Source organism: Heterocephalus glaber, unplaced genomic scaffold (assembly GCF_053883595.1).
Source record: "Heterocephalus glaber isolate CG9 unplaced genomic scaffold, H.glaber_assembly_v1.0 deba00001004, whole genome shotgun sequence".
NCBI classification, from domain to species: domain Eukaryota; kingdom Metazoa; phylum Chordata; class Mammalia; order Rodentia; family Bathyergidae; genus Heterocephalus; species Heterocephalus glaber.
Window position 1 is genome coordinate 9,180,434 of NW_028258179.1, and position 14,970 is coordinate 9,195,403.

At 59.9% G+C, this 14,970-nt stretch overlaps 1 protein-coding gene across 1 annotated transcript; it reads left to right on the top strand.

Moving 5' to 3' along the window:
- On the top strand, positions 1 to 730 carry Prlh (prolactin releasing hormone). Its single transcript, XM_004868524.2, has 2 exons — positions 1 to 185; positions 481 to 730. Exons 1-2 carry the CDS (start codon positions 86 to 88, stop codon positions 657 to 659), a joined length of 279 nt encoding a protein of 92 aa, XP_004868581.1. The 5' UTR covers positions 1 to 85; the 3' UTR covers positions 660 to 730.
- Positions 731 to 14,970: the final 14,240 nt, after the last annotated feature.

Here is a 14,970-nt window from a genome sequence, read left to right on the forward strand (position 1 = left end):
ATGTGTGACTCGCTCCTCCTGCCCTGTGCAAAGGCTGCAGCCTCCCTGAGTGGATCCACCAGGAGGGGCCTCACCAGGAAGCCACATGGTGGCCTCAAGGGCCTGGCTCCTCTGCCTGCTGCTGCTGGGCCTGGGACTGCGGGCCGCCACCAGCCGTGCCCAGCAGCACTCCATGGAGGTCCGCAGTGAGTGTCCGCCTCGCCTGCCACCCCGCCCGGGTGCCCCGCACCATTCTGCCTCCATCCTGGGGCTGCCCGCCTGCTGACCACCCAGCTAGACAGCCCCCCCCACTGGCACCCACAGCCCTGCTCAGCTTGCCTGATCCCAGAGACCCCAGGTGGGAGCAGGACTGGGAGGGGACACTGCTCCTGGGGACCTCGGATCCAGCGCTGCAGCCGAGGCCCATGGGGTGGTGACCCCGTCCCTGACCCCCAGCGCAGCACAGCAGGGGCTTCACCTGCTGCCCGTCTTTTCTTCCAGCCCCAGACATCAACCCTGCCTGGTACGCGGGCCGTGGCATCCGGCCTGTGGGCCGCTTCGGTCGGAGCAGGACAGCACTGCTCGGGGTCCCCGGGCCTGGCCCTCGATGCCAGCTGACCTGCCACTGGCCGCCAGGTGGCCCTGAGTCCCCCCGGGACAGGAGCTGGACGCGCTCCTGAAGACCCCAGCCTCTGCCCCTGCCCCCTACTGCGGTCCACCCTCAGCTGTCCTAATAAAGCCTGGCCTTGTCAGTGGCTCATCTGTGTCCGTGTGTCTGCAGACCGGAAGATGTCCCCTCCTGGGAGGACATTCGGTGCCCAGCAGCCTGTGTGGAAGGGGGATCTGGAATGGGCCTCAGTCGCCGCTCCCACAGACCCTGAGCCACCCAGGCTGTCCCTTGCAGCTGCCCAGACTGCACACTGCACAAAGCCAGAGGATGCCACACCACACGCAGTTCACGCCCTGGAGCAGGGCAGCACCGGCTCGGCCCAGGCCCACCCACTCCCAGCTCCCCGCCCGAGACCCCAGGGCCTCCCCGTCCCTGGCCCTCCTCCACCCCCAGGAGAGTGGGGCTGTCTCCGCTCAGCCATGGGGAGACTTGAAGCGCAGTGCTCCAGCCCCAGGCCACATCCCTCTCCAGCCCCCGGGGACATCACAGACATCCCTGAGCCGGTGGGGCCTCTGCACCATCCCGTGGCTCTGTAAGCCTCCGGGGCCGTGTCCTCATCCCCAGGTCAGTGGCCCAGCACCCGTGCACCAGCCAGAGCTTGGGGCATGAGGCGAGGGTGACGCTTCCCATGCCCCCGACCCCACCTGGGGGTGACTGGGCACCTGCACCTCCCAGCCGGGACCCTCGACCCGGCCTTGCCCAGGAGGTGTGGTGGGTACAGGACTGGCGGCCAGGTCTGCTCTGGCCGGCGCAGCCCAGCCCAGGAGTGCAGCCCGGGGTTCTCACAGAGCCCCAGGCCTGCTGCGCTGCTCCCCACAGGACGGGAGCCGGTGCTGCTCTCAGAGGGCCTTGGCTGGGGCCACTTCCAGCTGCTGGCACGAGTGGTTAATTCCTGCAGCTCTGGAGCCAGACACCCACACCCCAGGGGTGGTGGGAGAGGCTGCTGCCCGGCTGGTAGGCAGCTGCCTCTCCCTTGTGTCCCCACAGGTGGAGGGGTCTCCCCTCCCATGTCTCTTCTCAAAAGGGCACTGGTCCTGTCCTGGGGCCTCCATCCTCACCACATCTCCTCCAAGGCCCTGCTCCCTACCACGGTCACACTGTGGGCCAGGGCTGAGGGTTTCAACCTGAGTTTGGGAGGGAACATAAATGTTCCATAACATCCCTCAAAACATGGGGCAGGGTAGCCACATGATAGAATATTATTCGGCCATGAAAAAGGAGGGGACACTGACCCAGGCTGCAACCAGGTGAGCCTTAAAAACGTGTGCCGGACACACAAGACCACACACACTGTGTGATTCCGTGTGCATGAAATGTCCAGAATGCGCCATTTCACAGAGACAAAGGCAGGTTAGTGGCTGCCAGGGCCCAGGGAGGAGGCTGACTAGTGAGTATAGGGAATGGCTGATTTGTGGGCACAGGGCTTCCTCCCGGGCTGATGAAAATGTCTGGGGACCTCCAGGTGGTGGCTGAAGAATGTGGTGAATGAAATAAAAGCCACTGTGCCACAGGGACACATAGAAAAGAGGCCGCAGCCCAGAGGGGCAGAAATAGTGCAGGTGACCACAAAGGTGTGACCAGGACTCCAGGCCTGCATAGGTGGGCAGCCCAGGGATGTGGCCTGGGGTGGGGGGCCTCCAGCCACAGCCCAGGCAGGGCTCATCAGCCGGAACAAGGGGCTGCAAAGGGAGGGGCAGGAGGCCAGTGACCTCCACCAAATGCAACAGCACCTCTGTCAGTGGGGGCGGTGGCCTGAGGCTTCCCCAGCACCCGGGGACTCTGGGCCTCTCAGCAGAGGAGGTGTCTCAGTCAGCCTCTCTGTCCCAGGGCACGGCACCTCCTCACAGGGGAGAGGGTTAGTGCGGCTCATGGTTTCAGGAGATCCAGTCCATGGCTGGCTGGCTCCAAGTCACAGCAACATGGCAGAAGGGCCTGGAGGAGCAAAGCTGGTACCACGCTGGGTCTTGTCCGGTCCCTGGTGTCCTAAACAGAGAACTTAACAGGACACCGCAGAGTTGCAGAGGATGGATGATTTGTTTGAAAAATAAAAGACAAGATCCACTCCACAAGGCGGGAGCAGGTGGTGAGAAGAGCTTACAGCCCCCAGGGCTCAGTGCTGAGGGGTTTGGGGTGTAGGTTGAAGGGTGCTGTCTTAGTTACTTTTCTCGTTGCTGAAACAAAATACCCGACACCTGAAGTTGAAGGAGGCAAGGGTTATTTGGCCCACAGTTTGTAAAGGTTTCAGTCTATGGTCAGCTGGTTCCAAGGCAGGGTGGCGCGGCAGAGGGGCATAGCGAGAAGAAATAGTTCATGGTGGGCAGAAGGTAGCACAGCAAGCAAGGGATCTTAGCAGCTTCTTTCTGCCCCTTTTATGCTTCATCTGGGCTACCAGGATTAGGGCGGTGCCAAACCAATCAGTGGGCTGGTTTATTATCATCCACCCCTGATCCCAGCGTCACACACTCTAGATCCAGCCACCTCTGAAAGCCCCACCTGTGACCGTGTGAGGCCTTGGGGGAAATCCAGACACAGCCATAACTGCTGGGATTGAGGGTTTGGTCTGCCGCCTGGCTCCGCCCCTACTTCAGGCGCGGCTTTCGACCTTCCAAGGCCCTGGAGGAACTGTCCTGGCGTCCAGAGCCCACGGGTTCCGCGACGCATGGTCAGTGATACGGTAATGAGGGCCTCAGAGGCTGCGGGGCGCATGTGCGGACTCCCAGTGCAGAGGCTGAGCTCCCTGCTGCCTCCAGGCCCGGGCATCCCGTCCTCGGGTCCCCCAGAAAGCAGCTCCACAGTGGCCTCCCCGGCCGTTTCTTTGGTTACCTGATGCCTCAAATCCAGCCCAGGAAGTGGGCTCAAGGGGAGCAGACCCCACTCTTCCTCCAGCCTTCTCTCCGGCACCTCGGGCCCCAAAGCCCTGCCAGACCTAAACCCCAAGGCCACGCCCCCATGACCCGCCAGACACTCCCAGAAGTGGCTCCACCAATCCCCTGGGGGATCCCAACACCAATCACGATGAGACTCCTCCCTGCGGTTTAGCCTCTCGCGGAAAGGGTCCAGCTCCCCACCCCCACCCCCGACTTCCGCCTCCAGAACGCGAGGCCACAGAGTCTGCAGGAAACGGAATCCTCTTAGCTGTCCAGAGATTTATGTTTCCTACAGCTTCCCATAATGACAGTTTTCAAACACACAGAAAGTCTAAGACAGAAGCTTAATAGCTGGATATAGGGGTGCCGGGCGTGGTCCCAGCACTGTGGGAGTCTGAGGCAGGTGGGTCACAAGCCTGAGCCCAGCCTGGACAACTCAGGTGCCTTAATGAGAACCGGTCTCAAACTGTATCTGTATATGGCTGACGCTGTGGCTCTGAGTGAAGGCCCTGGGTTCAACACACAAAAAGGATAGCTATCTTCTACACAACCGCAAAATCATACCTGAAGACATTTTAATAATTTCATACGACCCAGTATTTAGTCCATACTCAGAAATCCCCAACTACAGCCAGGAATAATTCTTCAGACGTTTTGTTAGCCAGGCTCCAATTAAAACGCACAGTTACTTTTGTTATCCCCGGCCTGCGTTTTGCATGTTTCCATGACACAACTCGGGTGTCCGTGTGGCGTGGCAAAGCGACACTCCTGCTGTCCTCCCTGCTGGGCACAGGCTCTGTCCCGCCTCCCTGGCTCCTTCCTGAGGGGCCCCCACTCCCCACCGGCCTCCAGTCCTCAGGTCCCCTGGTCACCCACACGCAGGCGGCCGCGTCATGGCCAGGTCGGCCGGTATCCTGACCCCTCCCACGGCCTTGGCAACAGGGCAGCGCCCCACTCCCCACCCTTCCCTGCAGGAGTCTCCAGGGACAGATCTGCCTCTGACGCTCTTGTTATTTAGTACCTTACAAATAACTCTTAATGCCAAGAAGGAAATACATTTTTTAAAAGGAGGAATTGAGCTGGGCCTAGTGGTGTATGCCTGTAATCCCGGAATCTGGGAGGCTGGGGCCGGAGAATTGCCCTAAATTGAGGCCAGCACATACAAAGCCCCTGTCTCAAAAAAAACAAACCAAACCATAAAACAGAGAGAGAGAGAGAGGGACAGAGACAGAGAGAGAGGAACCCTATGGACAGACATCTGACAGATGCCCTGCGCATTTCCCACTCTGTTCCTCCAGGAAACTAAGCAGAAAGGATACAGAGCCAGCACCCAGGACCAGGGTGTGGCCTTGCTTGTGGCAGTGCTGGGTCGCCATCTAGTGGCCATCTGCAGCCCGGGCCTCCGGCTCCCCCCAGGTGGCCCAGGCTCCTCCTGTAGGTGCGAAGCCCTGCTCAGCCTTGGGGTGCGGGAGGACCAGGCTGGGGACCCCGGGCACACAACGCGCTACTTCGGCTGTCGGGGAGTCATCTCGTGAACACTGTCCAACTTTAGCGGCCATGAGAAACTGCACTTAGCGGGGCGTGGTGGTGGACACCTGTCATCCCAGCCCTCAGGAGGCTGAGGCAGGAAGATCCCTGAGAGTTTAAAGCCAGCCTGAGCTACATAGTGAGTTCAAGGCTAATGTGGACTACACAGCGAGACCCTGTTTCAAAAAAGCCCTAGGAAGACCTCCAAGAATACAGCCGCCAGGCTCTCCCCCACTCAATCTCATGAAATGACCAAAGCCAAATTGCCAAAAGCAGTTTAATCTTTAGAGAAAAGGGCTCCTCAACAGCGTCCACATCTCAGGGCGAAGGTCGCAGGGTCCCATGCTCCCTGCTCAGCAGCAGGGCTCCGGGACCCAGGCCGCAGGGGGCGGGGCAGTGGCCCTGAGGCTCCACCCGGCCTTGCCTCCTCTCCCGGGTGGGCCCTCCTCCCCAGCCAGCTCGCCAGGATCAGTTTCTCCTCTGCTGGTGGCGAGGCTGCTGACAGGGTGACCCCGGGCGGGCGGGCCTGGACTGGGCAGCTCGAGTCCAGGAGCCCCGGGACAGTCACCCCCGTGCCAGCGAAGGCAGACGAGGCCGGCTGGGGCGCACCGCGCGCACAGCCCGGCCACCAGTGAGGGCCCAGCTCAGACACGCAGCTCCCTCTGCTCCTGTGCCGGCCCCAGGCTGGGGCTGCTCCCGTCTGAATCTCACTGCAGCAGCTCCCGGGCTGGGGACCAAGGGTGCCGGTGGGGTGGGGTCCCCAGCCCCGCACCGCCCTGACCGCCAGGGGACCCTGCCCTGTGGCCTGAACTGTGACTCACCCAAGGCACTGAAGACCCCACCACGTTGTGGTCCAGCTTGGCTGAGGATTCCATGGACAGCAACCTCTTGCGCTCAGTAAACTGCCCCCCTTCCTGGGATAGACCCCGGGCTTTCGAGGGTCACAGGGGCACCCAGGGGGACTCTGCTGTAAGGACCCAGGAGCAGCTGCAGCCAGTGGGGAATCCAGCCATCAGCGTGCCTCCTCCTCCCCGCCTCTGGCCCTTGGCCTCCAGGAAGACCAGGCCCAGCCAGAGAGGACCACGGAGGGGACAGGGTGAGCTCTCGGAAGAGGTCCAGACTGCGAAGGCAGCTTCCCCCTCCAGCGCCGCCAGCCGACAGGGACACACAGGATGTGGGAAGGGAAGGCCCCACCTCTGCAGCCCAGCATGTAGAGAAGCGACACTGCCCAGCAGAAGCAGCACGTGGCCAGGAAGGGGGGACAGTCACAGGCCTCGGCCGTGCTCTGGAATCTGGGGCGCCAAGGGAGCAGGCCTCTGCACCAGCCTCCCTCAAGCCCCCCAGCCTCCCCACAGAGACAGAGAACAGCTCCCTGAAGGCACCAGAGGGCCCAGCTTGGCCCGACCCTGAGACCAAGCTCCACCAGGACACGACTCTCACGACCCCGCCAAGCCCACGCTCCCCTCGCCTGGCCGGGCTCTGTTCCAGCTTCTGCCTTCCTCCTGTGTGGCTTCTCAGCCAGGTCCCCAAACTGCCCACCTCCCCCGGCCACACGGGTGACGAGGACTCAGCCCAGGCCCTGCCTGTGCCAGGCTCCCACGGTGCCCCTCCCTTCGCTCCCATCCCCCATTCCTGTCGCCCCCACTCCACGGTGGGTCCGAGTCAGCCCCCTGCCAGTTTGTCCCCTGGAGGTCGGGCACCTCACCCTGCGGTGGTGAGCACCCAGTCTCCAGATGTGGGTCCCTAAATTAATTCTCCAGTCATAAGAACTGAGTCCTCTCAGGGACTGGGCTGCTTCCAGGGCCAGGAGAGTAGCACAAAGAGCAACAAGGACAGGGCAGGCGGGAAGGCCGGGAGCCAGGTCACTGGGCCTCAGGGATCAGAGCTGGGCCAGGCTGTCCCGCCAGGAGAGGACGTCGTGGGGAAATCTGCAGGCCTTGCTGGGAGCTTCGGCGTGACTTCCAGGGCTGCCGGGGAACTGTCCTGTTTCGTCTCCGTCCTGAGTGGAGAGGAAGGGGTGTGGAGCCCTGTGCTCTTCGGACATTTTTACGGGATGAGATTACTGCAAAGTGCAAATCCAAAGCCTTCGCTCTCGAGACACCTGGCCAGCCCCACCTGGGCCGGAGCTGAGCTGTTCTGCTTCATAGGGGCTCGGATAGGAGACGTGGGTGGTGGCCTGGGGGGCCTGGGGCCTGGGAGCCCCAGGGTGGATGCTCCCTGCGGCGGGCCCTGCAGCACTGGCTGCCCTGAGGGCGTGGGACAGGAGGGCAACCACTTGTTCCAGATCCTGTCCTGCTCCAGAGACTTGCTGAGCGCAGAGCAAAGATCCCCGGCTGCTCACACGGGCAGGACGGTGTCACCCTCAGGGGCCCAGGACAGGGGCCCAGGACAGGGGCCCTGCACGTGTGTGCACAAACCTGCATGTGTGCAAGTGTGTCAGTGTGAGCAGGTGAGCGCTGTGAGTGTGAATGTGGGTGTGTGCAGGTGTGAGCATGCCTGCAGGTATGTACAAGTGTGGGTGTTGTGCAGGTGTGAGCCAGTGCCCGTGTGCATGTGCGTGTGTGCAGGTGTGAGCAGGTGTGTGGGTATGTATGGGAGGTGTGCGGGTGTGTACACATGTGTGCAGGTGTGAGCATGTGTGCAGATGCATGTGGGTGTGTGCGTGTTCATGCAGGTGTGAGCATGTGTTCCATGGTCTGCACTCCACTCTGCCGGGGATGCGCCCTCCTGCCCCGAGGCACCTGCACTGTCACCTGCAGCATGACCCCCCAGTGCTCCTCCAGGTCCGCCTTGCTGCCCCCCAGCGCCACCACCTCTCTGGGCTGCGACTCCTCCAGGTCCTCAAGCCACCACTGCACCATGAGCAAGGACTCCTAGGGGGACAGGACGCCTGCTGGACCTCACAGTGGCCTGACCACCAATCCGGGGACAGAGCAGGTGGTGACGCCTGTGGAAGGCATCCTGGGCGAGCTGGGCTGTCCACCCCACAGCGCTGTCCCCAGAGGGAGGTGGAGCCAGGCAGCAGGCCTGTGCAGGAGGGTATAGGGGAGCGGCTGTCACCCAAACCCTGCTCCTGACTGCGGTGCCCCATAGACCAGGGGAGGGCCTTCTGCCCAGGCCCCGAAGACTGCACACTGAGGAATGGGGGCCCCGCTGTCCACGGCTCACAGCGCCCCCCGGGACACTCACTCACACCCAGCTCTGCTTTCCCCCACCCCCGGCACTGCCCCCTCGGCCAGGTGGCTGTCGCTGCTGCCCTGCCTTGCGGGCCCACTGGAACTCGGCCTCCCTTGTCGGCCTCAACATCCGGGTGGCTCCTGGGCAGGTGGGGCCGGGGGGGGGGGGCAGGTGGCTGTGCTGCAGGTGCAGGAGCTGGCAGGAGAGCGCTCACGGTGTCCCCGCTGCTGTCGTGACCCCACCATGAGTCAGGCGCTGCTCGGCTGTGACCCTCCGGCCACAGCTCCCGACCCAGCAGGGGACGCACACTGCGCACAGGCCTACCTTCCTGGTGACTCCGTACACCGGCAGCGTTGGCGCCCGGAAGTAGAGGTGCCACACACTGTGGTACTTCTGGCCGGCCGAGTCCCAGATCTCAAGCTTCAGAGCCACACTGTCCAGGACCACCACCTTGGTGAAGAACGCGGCTGCCAGAGGGCGGCAGGGGGGAGGCCACAGGGACTCGGAGTCCACCTGGCATCCACTGTGCCAGCCACGGGTCACAGGAGTGGGCCCCGCCCATCGGGAGGCTGGGCAAACGGCTCTTCCAGCAGTGGCTTCCTTGTCACACAGAGTTGGTGGCGCCTGCTCTGGGCCTTCGCGTGTGCCCGAGGGTGTCAGAGAAGCTCCAAGGCAGGTGTGAGAGGACTACAGCGCGACCCAGGATGCGAGGCGAGGCGACTGCCGCTTCCGCAGCCCCTCTGACCCCCAGGCTCTCAGCCACCGACCCTGTCTAGAAATGACGACCCCCAAAACAGGATGGCCAAGAGTTGAGTTCAGATCAGACTAAAGTCCCCACACATCTCCAAGCAGTGCAAGGTCTTTACCCCGAGCAACAGCTGAGAGCCAGGGTTTGGGGGAAGAGAGTTTATTCACAAGGCAACATCGCAGAGGGGGGACCCAAGCTCAAAGCCACTCCCCAAGGGCAGGGCGTGAGGAGATTTATGGAACAAAGAGGTAGGGTGGTCTGGGTGTGGGGACAGGCGAGTGTGGGCAAAGACACCAGGAGTCTGTACATGGGTGATCAAGCCAAATGGCTCTTCACGGGATGCACATACAGAACACACAGTGATGTGGTCCGAGGGTGCAGGCCGGAGCCTTCTGATACCGAGGCCGTACACGTGTGAGCCCGAGTGAGTGTTTTTGACACAAGTTTTTGACTTCAAGCCCCTGCACAGTGGCCAGGCGACCCTTACCATCATGTCAGAGGGGTGCTGGCAGCAAGGCGGGGGATGGTGATGGTTTAGACGCAGATGTCCCCCGGGGTCCCATGCTCAGAGGAGGGGCTTTTGCAGGGTCACTGGATCCTGGGGCTCGCAGCCGCCTTGCTGTTAGGGGCGGGGCCTGTGGAAGAGGCGTCACTGGGGCGTGACCTGAAGGGCTCCTCCCCCTCCCTGGCTCCTCCCTTCCCTCTGCTTCCTGTCCGCCCAGCAGTGAGCAGCTCTCCTCCGCCTGCCCCTTCCACCACGCCTTCCAGCCCCGGAAGCAAACGAGGGAAGGAAAACATGAACCAAAATAAACCTCTCCTGCTTAGGTTGTGAGAGTCAGGCCTTTTGTCCCAGGAATGCGGAAGTGAGTCAGATGGAGACCGGATGTACCACTCAGCTCAGCCAGGCCATGGGCTTACTCGGTTTCCCTCAGTTCCCAGGCCTGTCCTGTGGGCCCAAGCAAGAACCCAAGCAACCTGTTTGCCCTCGTTCTGACCTAGAACCTTCCATGTCCAAGAATCCACGTTTTGTACATCTTCATGGCTGAAGCCCAAATGTGATTTTTTTAAAAATTGCCAAGAAATGGCACTAAGGGCCGGGAATTTAGCTCACTGGTTCAGGCGCCTGCCTCGAAAGCTCAAGGTCCTGAGTTCGATCCCCGGGACCAAAAAAAAAATGACATTAAGTCAGGGGGTGGGGCCCAACGGGGGCCAAGAACATGAGTGGACTCCCCGTTTCTAGCACGCATGGGTACAGGTGACACAGTGGCGTGTCTCCAATGCCTAGACCGGGAACGGGGAGCCGCCGGGATCACCATGTCATGTGACAGCTGGGGGGCACAAGCCAGGTCTGTCCTGCATACCCCAGAGACCAGACCATGGGCCACCTGCCACTCGAGGTCCTGGAAGCCTCCACTTGGGGGACCCCCGATGGGAGATGCAAGCAGCAGGATTAAGAGAGCAGAGAAAGGGGCGCTCTCTACTTTGCATTTCATTCCCCAAAGTAAAATTTCCCCCCACTAAATTTTAACATAGTAAAATATCTTTACTTAGTTATCTTTTAATTTAAATAAACGGCAGAATCCATTCATTTAAACTCTCTGTAGCACTCATCATTGAAAAAAAAAAAAGATTCAACCTGCTCCTCCCTGCCTGTTTGTTTTCTGTTTGGTTTGTTTGACATCTTGAGGTTTTCCACCCAGCACCCTCACTGTAGGCAGTGTAGACGCCATGCAGCCAGATGTCACGTTCTCGAGAGTGGAGCTGGAAGCACGAGCTCACGTGAACTTTCTCCAGAGCTAATGATTTAAAAAATGAAGGAAAAGCAATTTCCAGTAGCCCCTGGCCACCAGTTTCCAGCCTGCAGAGGTCTGCCGCTCTGCCTAACAACCGGAAGCCAAGTGCACTGCTTCACACTGGGAGGCTGAGTCAGGAAGATCGAAAGTTCCAGCCCAAGCTGGGCAACTTAGCTTGTCTCAAAATAGAAAAGAAAAATAAAAAGGGCTAGGAGCATAGCTCAGTGCAAAGGTCTTGGGTTCAATCCCCAGTGTCACAAAATAAATAACCTCACCTGATTTCTTTCTTTCTTTTTTTTGGAGGGGGGGTGTGTTTCAAGACAGGGTCTCATTATGTAGCCCAGGCTGACCTTGAATTCCTGGCGATCCTCCTACCTCAGCCTCCTGCGTGCTGGGATTACAGGTGTGCACCACCAGCTAGAAGCTCATTCGTGGGTTACTCCACAGATGAGCACACCATGATCCAATCACCTTTCACAAGCCGCACCTCTGAACACAGGAGGCTCTCGGGGACACTTTAGACCTAGCACACCCCACATGGGAGCTTTGCGGCTGTAGCCACACCCAGGCTTTGAAAGCCAGGCTGGTCCAGAGGGGAGCACAGAGCCAGCTCGGCAGGGCTGTGACTGTGAAGCCGGGGAGGGGGCAACAGGTGGGATGGGCACCCTTCAGACTCCAGCCAGCAACTGCTGGCCCTTCACACATGGCATCCAGGCAAAGACAGGTGACGGGTTTCTGAGACCCCAGAGAAAGAAGAGAAGCGGCAAGAAGGGGAGGAGAAGGGGGAGGGGGAGGAGGGAGAGAGGCCCAGTCCCCCAGGACAGGACACCCAGTGTGGAGCTGCAGAAGTGACTTGTGAGGACAGAGGCCCACAGTGTGCATGCCAAGTCAGCCCTGCTCAGAGTGGGAATCTGGCACAAAAGTACAAGCAGTGTGTGCACCCGGGTGCAAGGACTACTACCCTACATGGTGGCAAGTCACTGTCTCATGGTCAAGACACAGTGCCCGACACAGTGCCCGACACCCGTAACTTAGATGTATTTTGGCTCACGGTTCGCAGAGGTTTCAGCCCATCGTCAGCTGGCTCCAAGGTAGGGCAGGTGCTGGACAGGTCTGGGTGGAGGGGAGCTGCCCACGGCATGGAGGACAGGAAGAAGAGATGGAGGGAGAGGCTGGGGGAGAGGGACCCTTCCGGGCCACGCCCTAGTGATGCCTCTTCCACCAGCCCCACCTCCCAAGAGCAGGTCAGCTCTGAGACCCAGGATGCAACAGCCATCGCAGGAGGCTCTCAGGGGCAACTGGGTCTAAACCCTAACGTGCGGTTAAACCAAGTTGGACATTTCTCCCTGGGTTCTTCCTCGACAGTCCAGTGTCATTGTTACTCAGGAGAACGCCCATGCTGTGTCACCTTCCGGAACAAATGCAGATTGGGAAACTGAGTAGAATTTCAGAGCCTACAGGAGCACCCAGCCTGAGCAAGAATGCTGAAGAAGCCCTGCACCCCCAGGCCCACTGGCTTCCAGGGCTCTGCTCTCCGATCTTCCTGTCTGGGTGTTCTGCCATCGGTCCAGTGTCCTTCCCTCAGGACACAGCCCCCTGCTGAATAGACACCAGGAGGGCTGGGGATTTAGCTCAGTGGTTCCATCGCCTGCCTCAAAAGCACAAGGTCTCAGGTTTGATTCCTGGTACAAAAATAAATAAATAAAAATAAAAATAAAAATAAAAAATATATATATATATATATGAATAGACACCAGGAGGTGTGCAGCAGGTCCCCCAGACCTGCGTCCCTGGTTCCCCATGACTGGATCAGCTCACTAATGTGTCCCTGTCCCTTTCTGGCAGGAGCAGCTGACCACCTAGCTCTGGACAACGAAGCAGGGATTGTGGGGAGCAAGACCTCCCCTTCCTCTGTGGAGCTCCCTGCAGAGCTGTGGCTGAGGGTACAACCCGAGCTCGAAGTTATCTGGGTCCAGCTCTTCCGCAATGTCCTTGTGTCCTGAGGCCTCTAAGACAGCAGCGCCTTCACCCTGCTTATCTCAGTGGAAAATTCCGGCAGGGATTTCTGACCCAGAGTTAAATTCCTCAGCTCTGCAATCAGCTTGGCATGTGGCTGCCTGCCAGGCAGGACAGGGCACAGGGAGAGTGAAGCAAATCAAGCCAGGTCCTGTCTGGGGCAGCCCAGGGTCCCCAGGGTGGGACAGCAGCCTACAGAGTGAGAGGACACTGCCCAGGGTCCCTAGAAGGGCAGAGGGTGCAGCTGAGAGGGACACTCCTGGCCAGAAGGGACAGGAAGGGTCCTGGAAGTCCTCTCATAGGTGGAAATGCAGAAACTGGCCCGAGGAGGGTGTTCCAGTCCACCAGCAGGGGGTAAGCCCGTGTGGGGCAGAGGACACTGTTGGTGGCAGGTGCTGGGCAGGGGACACTTTCAGTGCAGAGTCCAGAGGGCACAAGTGGGCAGAGCGGGTTGTAGGAGGCCTATCGGGCTCCATAGCGACTCAAGATGAGACACAAGACAACGAAGCAGCTGCCTTTTTCTGAGCAGCTGCTATGTGCCAGGCGCTGTGCTAAACCCTCAGCTCAGTGTGTAAGATCCGCTCCTCCCAGCCACTCCCAGACCTCAGTCGGGCCCCCCTGAGCCACTGGGGACACTGTGTGAACTTGGGGTGGGGCGGAGTGACTGGCAGCCAGGCAGGCAGCTCCCTGTCCACACCCGAGCATAGAGAGGCAGGGCGGACAGGCAAGAGAACCCAAGGGGTCCTGCTCTGCAGTGACTCATCCCGGGACCTTGGGAGATACCTGTGAACCTGCTGTGCTCCCGTGAGCTCCAGTTGGTTTGGCAATCTGCAACCAAGAGTATTTCCAAACTACGCCTTTGGGGTGTACTGTGCTCAGGCTCCTGAGGGTTCACCCCAAATTTATCTCTCACAGATGGAGAAACTGAGGCTCAGAGAGGTTGCGTGTCCTGCCGCAGGCCACACAACCATGGCAGGGAAGGTGCTAAACCCAGCACCAGGCCAGGCCCAGCAGAGACTCCTCAAAGGCTCGGTCAGGACACACCGGGGCTCTGGGTGCACGTGACTGGGGGAACATTCTTTGGCCTGGTACAAATTGTGGAGTCTAAAAGCTTCTCTGATGGCTCAGGGACTCCTGAGGGACAGGACTGGAGGAAATGGACACCTGAGAGTCGCTGTCTCATGAGCACTGGAAACGCCCGAGGAGTTTCGGGCTGGACTTGTCCTCCATCTCCCATATTAAAGTCCCAGAGGAGACCAAGTGGAGACGGCCGAGTTAGAAGGGGAGCTTTGGGATGGGCCCTTGTCCAACGGGAGCAGTGTGGAGCCAAAGTTCTCTGCAAAGCCGTGGCTTTATAAAGCCCAAGAGATGGAGGGAGTGGAGGGGAAGAGATGTAAAAAGAACAAAGATGTGTGATGTCAAGCCCCAGCTCCCCACTAGGAATTGAACCATTCTATACAGCAGCCATGAACTAAAATACTACACACTGAAAACTGCATATACTGAGCATGTACAGGGACAACTGCTCCACCTCAGCTGTGATCACAGAGCAGTGGAACCTTGCAGGTTGAAGAGCCGAAATGACCTTAGGCTGTTGTAGGCCTTCAGGAAAACAGTCACTTACTTCAGCTTTTTGTCTGACCCAGTGTTCGAGGGACCGCTGGGCAACCCTCTCGGAGTGTGAGGGGTTCACAGGGCCCTCACCCGAACCAGCTCTGCAGCTGAGCCGCTGTAACACCTGCTCCACAGGCACCCCTGCCTGGCCTATGCCCTCCAGAGCACTTGGTGAACGTATTCATTTATAGGTTTCTTTGTTCTTTGGCTGTGAAAGTTCTTGAACCCCTTTCCCAGGGAAACGTGTCATCCGGGGAACTCAGGGCTGTGTTCCGGGGCCAGGGACGCCCTGGGGGCAGGACTTGCCTTCGGAAGTCGCCCAGAGGGTGCGCTGGTCCCCAAGGGGGCGCTCCCCAGAGCTGTCCTGGACCAGGAAGTCCCTGCCCCAAGGAGTGATGATGGCTGCTGCGAAGCCTCAGGCCCCTGTGAACTTGAGGGGCGCAGCACGAACGGAGGCACGCAGCGCTCCCTGCCTGGAGGTCCTTATGTGCAAGCGTGTGCGGCCCCCAAGACTGGACACCGGGAATTGCCATTCAACCCTGTGACCAGGGAGCCCTCGTCCCGGAAGCACCCACAGCT

Excerpts from the sequence above, each read along its gene's own strand:
- Prlh (XM_004868524.2), top strand. The coding sequence starts at position 86 with ATGGTGGCCTCAAGGGCCTGGCTCCTCTGCCTGCTGCTGCTGGGCCTG. Across the intron at positions 186-480 it reads GCACTCCATGGAGGTCCGCA|CCCCAGACATCAACCCTGCC; the intron begins GTGAGTGTCCGC and ends CTTTTCTTCCAG.